We start from the raw sequence: 7,943 nt of genomic DNA on the forward strand, positions 1-7,943 counted from the left end.
CCTCAAAGACAATAATGTTGAATATTCAATAACATGGCAAATTCTTGCATCCAGCACACCTTACAATAGTGGTAATAAAAGATGCAACCTATGCTTGAAAGAGAAACTGTTTATTATATACCGTCCAGACCTGTCATCCCTCAACAAGCGCAGCGAAATTGTATCAGCATGCCGCCACAGACGGAAACACCTCCTAGGTAACACATGAGCCAATCACCACGCCCCTACGCCAGCCTGTACCCACCCACTCTGTGCCCTATATAAACCATGGTATGTGAATACTCCCATTAAAATCTCCTGATGATTGAGGGAACCCCTCATGAAACAGGCCTGTAGAGATGAAGTAGTCTTGTGATTTTTTTCCCACACATACATATATATATATATATATATATATATATATATATATATATATATCTTTACATCCTGAAAATATGCAAATAAAACTGTTTAGATCATTGATACTTCAAACTTGCATAAATAAATATTAAGGAATATAACATAACTTGGGTTCTGATAGTTTCAAAATGTAATGAATAAAATGCTAAAGTTGTTGATAAACAAGCAATTATTTTAATAATTAAATATGGTCATTTTAAATGAATTACTATGATAATTTAAAATTAATTATTTCAAATATGTTTATTTTAATGTTTAATTCTAATGGCTGGATGTAAAAAGGAGTCAGAAAAAATACAAATAAAAATACAATTAATTTTGATGTTTTTAGCAAAATGTAGTAACATTTTTATTATTTTTTTTTTAAATTAATAAATATATTTAATTTTTAGGTAAAATAAACATAATAATACAATTTATCTCGTCTGGATGATTTAGTTCTTGTCCCCCTGTTGTCCTCCCGTCGTGAAAAAAGGCTGTCCTCACTCAGGTCCGCATGAAAATCGGCTGAAAATCGGGAGATTTTCGGGAGAGGCGCTGAATTTCGGGAGTCTCCCGGAAAATTCGGGAGGGTTGGCAAGTATGTCCTATTTACATCCTGTTTATATCTTTATTACTGTAAAGCTAGCCTGCTCTGACTGACAGCGCCCTCTGCTGGCAGGATGTCCAACGAGGACAACATGTCATTACAACTACCGTATTTTCCAGACTAGAAGGCGCACTTAAAATCCTTTCATTTTCTCAAAAATCGACAGTGCGCCTTATAACCCGGTGCGCCTAATGTACGGAATCATTCTGGTTTTGCTTACCGACCTTGAAGCTGTTTTATTTGGTACGTGGTGTAATGATAAGTGTGACCAGTAGATGGCAGTCAAACATAAGAGATACGTGTAGACTGCAATATGACTCAAGTAAACAACACCAACATTTTATATGTTCCATTGAGGATAAAGAACATTACACACGGCGCTCAAAAATGTATCAAAATGTTTTAGCAGGACTTTGGTAAGCTATGAAGCCACACCACTTGATGGATTGTACTGTGCTTCAACATAGGAGTATTATTATGGTGTGTGTATAAGGTAAGACATATTATCTGGCGTTTTGTTTCGCAATATTATGCAAAAGCAACTTTTCTTACCTTCTGGTACCTGCTGATCTGTATTTGGGATCTGCATAAGTCCTGAAAAATTGCACACGTCCGACTTTGTAGTCCGTGACGACCCCGTAGTCGATAAGCTTCTTTTTCTCTATCTTCTTGTTATGTGACATTCATCCTCCGCTGTTATCATTTCTAATATAAAGTAGTGTAAAGTTCTTACTTATATCTGTCAGTAAACTCGCCATGAAAGCACTAAAACATACCGGTGTAGTGAGTTTACATTATTCACCCAAGGAACTTTAGTTATTAGAGAGTTCCGATCGGACGTTTTTTTTTACGGGACACATTTCCGGTGGATGAGGAGATGCTGCTCCGTTATTGTTTGAAGTAAAGTCTGAATGTCATTAAAACAGTTAGCTCCACCTTTTGACACTTCTTCCACTCCCGTCCTTGCACGCTACAACAAAGATGACAGAGAAAAGACGCTGCGGAAGGTGAGCCACGTAAATAAGACCGCCCACAAAACGGCACATCCTGAAGCGACTGTCAGAAGGCGACTTGAAGATGATGTGTAAAACATCATCTATGCAACATTTTGAGCAAAGAACCATCATTAAATGTTATGTAGACCACAAGGAAGTCTTTTACAGTTAGAAAAAAAATAATAATTAAAGCTGCAAGCAGCATTGGTCGGGCCCGCGTATTTGGCAGGTGCTAGTCCTAAGTGTCCCAATACTTTTGTCTACTTTTAGTCTGAAGTGTCCCAAGACTTTTGTCTAGTGTACCTACCTTGTCTGCATTGTGTGGGCACGTTGGTGCTTCCTGCTTTTAAGCAGCCATCTTAAAAAAACAGCAGCGCAGCAGCATCAGCGCAGCGGGTCTTTGAAGGGTCATAAAATCAAAACCGGAGCAGGTATTAAAACGCTGTTCTGTTATTTTATACACAAGGGTTTAATCTCTCTCCTGTGTTAGTTTGAAGCCGAAACGACAAACGCGCTCAGAGGAGATAGTTTTTGAAGGAAGGTGACCGGTTTTTACAAAAAATTTGTTTTGAAGGGGGAATAGCAAACTTCCTGTTGATTTTTGCTGGGGGTTGTCAATTTATGAAATGTAGGTCTAAGTGAGACCTACATAAAGGTTTTTGTTTCATGTCTCTCCGACCTTCCCGGTGGGAGTTACAGGCAGTTTTGTCATTTTTTTCTTCCGAGGAGCAGTTTTTTCTCCGTTTTATTCAAAAATTGCTCTAGAGCGCAATTTTTAAATTTGGGGTTAGGTTATTTTATTAGATCGCAATTTTTGCCAGTCCTGATGTGTGCTTTCAGTTTGGTGAGTTTTGAAGCATGTTAAGGGGGTCAAATTACAACTCAAAGAGGCAAAAGTGACTGTTTTTAGTACTTTTTAGTCTTGAAGGGGGAATTGCCAACTTCCTGTTGATTTTAGCCCGAGGATGTACAATTATGAAAGGTAGGTGCAGGCCCGGCCCTAATCAATCTGGCGCCCTAGGCAAGATTTTAGGTGGCGCCCCCCCCACATCGGCAGTGAAGTGTATATACTCACAAGAAACCGAATAGCTTTGTCTTTGACCTTTTTTTTTTTTACTTACAACTATACCTAATATATAAAGGGGTGGAAAAGTGACTATTACCTGCAGGGCAAACATTAGCTAACCAGAAGGCAATAACAATGTAAACAAAAAACACCTGCTTAAAAGATCTAATACAAATGTCCCTGAGGAATGTAAGGTGGGAGTACTGTAATTACCTAACGTTACATTATTATTTTCCATAACAATTTAGCCCCCTCCACAATATTAACCCGACGTTAAAACAGAACTAGCTATTTATTGATTAGCAATTGCCGAATCATGTAACATTAGCTTAATGCTAAAAAGCCAGGTTACTATCACATTCTGTAACAGACAAATAATTTCATGTAGGCTAACGTTACCTACCTGCTACCTCTGTCTTTTCTCGTTTCTCCTCCTCTTCTTTTCTCTTTTTTCTTCCTTGGGCACCTGACAGTTTTGGCCGTTTTGACATCTTGTGTTGATTTTGTGATGTGGTGACGTCCAAAAAGAGTCATGATACGGGAAGGGAGGGGGCGCGCCGTGCGGGGGGAGGAGGGGGGGCGTAATGTTGTAACAAATAATATTTCTATTAAATAGGCTTTACTTTGCATTTTAATTAACGTGAGATTATTTTTTTGTATTTAGAAATGATAGTAACAACTTTTTTATTTTTTTATTTTTTTCTCCAACATTTGTGGCACTGGCATGGCGCCCCCTGATGGACGGCGCCCTTAGCATTTGCCTATACGGCCTATGCCACGGGCCGGCCCTGGGTAGGTGTAAGTCAGACCTACATAGAGGTTTTTGTTTCATGTCTCTCTGACCTTCCTAGTTGGAGTTACAGGCAGTCTAGTTTTTTTTTCCTAGGGGGCGCTAGAGCGCAATTTTGAGTTTTGTGGTTCGTTTTTTTAAAAAAAAGGCAATTTTCGCAGGTCCTGATGTGTGGGTCAAATATGGTGAGTTTTGAAGCATGTTAAGTGGGTCAAATTACAGTTTAATGTGGCGGCGGAAGATTAAAGAATAATAAAACCTTACGAATACAATAGGTCCTTATGTCCCATTGTATAAGGATTCCCTTTGGGAGTCCTTATACAATGGGCTATGCGGGCCCTAATAATAATATGGCTCCTTTAATGCGCCATATAATCCTTATATATGAAAAAAGATCGAAAGTAGAGCATTCATCAGCAGTGCGCTTTATAATCCGGTGCACCCTATGCTCCGTAAAATACGTTACTTACTTCTTGAGCCTCTCAGCGAAGGACGCCGCCCGGTCCAGCATGTTCTGTACGCTGATCAAGATGTCCTGGACGGCGTACAGTTTGTCCATGAAGCCTCGTGGCTCAGCATCCTGGCGGAAAGACAACACGCGTCATTCGCCGTCACGCCGCGCCAACTCCCGACGCGGTCACCTTGTCGTCGACGTCGTCGTCGTCCCACTCCGACATGGCGTCCACGGACTGCGGCGAGGGAATGTTAAAAACCAGGAAGGTCTTGTAAAAAGTTGTGTCCGGTGTGACGTCTCACCGTGTCTGCGGCGGCGTCTCGGCTCCCCGAGGAGAAGAAGCTGCAGACCAGCAGCAGCAGCAACGCCAGCGGCAGCATGAAGAGCTCAAAGTGCCACACCCCCACCACGAAGAGCTGAGGGGGCGGGGCCAATGTCAGGCACCTAATTTTTGGTGTGTGTGTGTGTGTGTGTGTGTGTGTGTGTGTGTGTGTGTGTGTGTGTGTGTGATTGATTGAAACTTTTATTAGTAGATTGCACAGTACAGTACATATTCCGTACAATTGACCACTAAATGGTAACACCCCAATAAGTTTTTGTTAGAATAATTATGTATATATTATCACACTAACTTTAGTATGCTTAAAGTCCGTTGCTTTAGTTATTTAGCTATTGTGCTCAAGTTGGACTTTTTCTAATGTGAGCAAGGGACTGTGGAACTCCTGAATAAAAAGAGAGACGCAAGAGCTGGACCTTAGAGCGTAGGGCGAGACTGTGACTAAGGGTCCGGCTCCATGCGTTCTCCTCATGAGCTAAATTGAACTCTGTCTCTGATTGATTCCTTGCTTCTTGTCTGATTAATAGATGTCAACAGTGTTTGCACCTGACATCTCTTTGGTCCTTCGAGAAGAAGTTATTAGGGATAAAAAGATTCTGGGGAAGTTATGTGATAAACAGGAGGGAAATGTTAGAATAATTATGTATATATTATCACACTAACTTTAGTATGCTTAAAGTCTGTTGCTTTAGTTATTTAGCTATTGTGCTCAAGTTGGACTTTTTCTAATGTGAGCAAGGGCAAATACTTCTTGTCTGAGGGGTGGCCTCAGCTGTAGATGTTATCTTTGTTTGAGCCCGCCAACAGCCAAGGACTTCCACCGACTTCAGCGAAGATGGGATGACGGCACACGGACGAGGCAGAGACTTCAAGGACCTCAACAAGATAAGATTCCAACACGCAGACGAAGCGGTGACGGGGCGAAAGCACAAGGCCCCCAGAACATTCCGTCACGTATCGCGCGTCCTGGACCAGCTTTGCATAAAATATGTGACCACTCCTTTTAGAGGCGGCCTTAGTATTGTTGACTGTGGAACTCCTGAATAAAAAGAGAGACGCAAGAGCTGGACCTTAGAGCGTAGGGCGAGACTGTGACTAAGGGTCCGGCTCCATGCGTTCTCCTCATGAGCTAAATTGAACTCTGTCTCTGATTGATTCCTTGCTTCTTGTCTGATTAATAGATGTCAACAGTGTTTGCACCTGACATCTCCTTGGTCCTTCGAGAAGAAGTTATTAGGGATAAAAAGATTCTGGGGAAGTTATGTGATAAACAGGAGGGAAATGTTAGAATAATTATGTATATATTATCACACTAACTTTAGTATGCTTAAAGTCCGTTGCTTTAGTTATTTAGCTATTGTGCTCAAGTTGGACTTTTTCTAATGTGAGCAAGGGCAAATACTTCTTGTCTGAGGGGTGGCCTCAGCTGTAGATGTTATCTTTGTTTCAGCCCGCCAACAGCCAAGGACTTCCACCGACTTCAGCGAAGATGGGATGACGGCACACGGACGAGGCAGAGACTTCAAGGACCTCAACACGATAAGATTCCAACACGCAGACGAAGCGGTGACGGGGCGAAAGCACAAGGCCCCCAGAACATTCCGTCACGTATCGCGCGTCCTGGACCAGCTTTGCATAAAATATGTGACCACTCCTTTTAGAGGCGGCCTTAGTATTGTTGACTGTGGAACTCCTGAATAAAAAGAGAGACGCAAGAGCTGGACCTTAGAGCGTAGGGCGAGACTGTGACTAAGGGTCCGGCTCCATGCGTTCTCCTCATGAGCTAAATTGAACTCTGTCTCTGATTGATTCCTTGCTTCTTGTCTGATTAATAGATGTCAACAGTGTTTGCACCTGACATCTCCTTGGTCCTTCGAGAAGAAGTTATTAGGGATAAAAAGATTCTGGGGAAGTTATGTGATAAACAGGAGGGAAATGTTAGAATAATTATGTATATATTATCACACTAACTTTAGTATGCTTAAAGTCCGTTGCTTTAGTTATTTAGCTATTGTGCTCAAGTTGGACTTTTTCTAATGTGAGCAAGGGACTGTGGAACTCCTGAATAAAAAGAGACACGCAAGAGCTGGACCTTAGAGCGTAGGGCGAGACTGTGACTAAGGGTCCGGATCCATGCGTTCTCCCCATGAGCTAAATTGAACTCTGTCTCTGATTGATTCCTTGCTTCTTGTCTGATTAATAGATGTCACCAGTGTTTGCACCTGACATCTCCTTGGTCCTTCGAGAAGAAGTTATTAGGGATAAAAAGATTCTAGGGAAGTTATGTGATAAACAGGAGGGAAATGTTAGAATAATTATGTATATATTATCACACTAACTTTAGTATGCTTAAAGTCCGTTGCTTTAGTTGTTTAGCTATTGTGCTCAAGTTGGACTTTTTCTAATGTGAGCAAGGGCAAATACTTCTTGTCTGAGGGGTGGCCTCAGCTGTAGATGTTATCTTTGTTTGAGCCCGCCAACAGCCAAGGACTTCCACCGACTTCAGCGAAGATGGGATGACGGCACACGGACGAGGAAGAGACTTCAAGGACCTCAACAAGATAAGATTCCAACACGCAGACGAAGCGGTGACGGGGCGAAAGCACAAGGCCCCCAGAACATTCCGTCACGTATCGCGCGTCCTGGACCAGCTTTGCATAAAATATGTGACCACTCCTTTTAGAGGCGGCCTTAGTATTGTTGACTGTGGAACTCCTGAATAAAAAGAGAGACGCAAGAGCTGGACCTTAGAGCGTAGGGCGAGACTGTGACTAAGGGTCCGGCTCCATGCGTTCTCCACATGAGCTAAATTGAACTCTGTCTCTGATTGATTCCTTGCTTCTTGTCTGATTAATAGATGTCAACAGTGTTTGCACCTGACATCTCATTGGTCCTTTGAGAAGAAGTTATTAGGGATAAAAAGATTCTGGGGAAGTTATGTGATAAACAGGAGGGAAATGTTAGAATAATTATGTATATATTATCACACTACCTTTAGTATGCTTAAAGTCCGTTGCTTTAGTTATTTAGCTATTGTGCTCAAGTTGGACTTTTTCTAATGTGAGCAAGGGCAAATACTTCTTGTCTGAGGGGTGGCCTCAGCTGTAGATGTTATCTTTGTTTGAGCCCGCCAACAGCCAAGGACTTCCACCGACTTCAGCGAAGATGGGATGACGGCACACGGACGAGGCAGAGACTTCAAGGACCTCAACACGATAAGATTCCAACACGCAGACGAAGCGGTGACGGGGCGAAAGCACAAGGCCCCCAGAACATTCCGTCACGTATCGCGCGTCCTGGACCAGCTTTGCAT

The 7,943-nt window shown here is 42.1% G+C and overlaps 1 protein-coding gene across 3 annotated transcripts in view; it reads right to left on the reverse strand.

Moving 5' to 3' along the window:
• LOC133574871 (multiple C2 and transmembrane domain-containing protein 1-like) overlaps positions 1-7,943 on the reverse strand; it is a 47,282-nt gene that overhangs the window by 2,591 nt on the left and 36,748 nt on the right. For all 3 annotated transcript variants that reach the window (XM_061927198.2, XM_061927199.1, XM_061927200.1), the window contains 3 exons: positions 4,596-4,709; positions 4,481-4,528; positions 4,310-4,419 (listed from right to left, as the gene is read on the reverse strand). In XM_061927198.2, the coding sequence (XP_061783182.1) occupies positions 4,310-4,419; positions 4,481-4,528; positions 4,596-4,709 (272 nt within the window). The remainder of the gene's footprint in view (positions 1-4,309; positions 4,420-4,480; positions 4,529-4,595; positions 4,710-7,943) is intronic.

This window comes from Nerophis lumbriciformis, linkage group LG32 (assembly GCF_033978685.3).
Source record: "Nerophis lumbriciformis linkage group LG32, RoL_Nlum_v2.1, whole genome shotgun sequence".
Lineage (NCBI taxonomy): Eukaryota > Metazoa > Chordata > Actinopteri > Syngnathiformes > Syngnathidae > Nerophis > Nerophis lumbriciformis.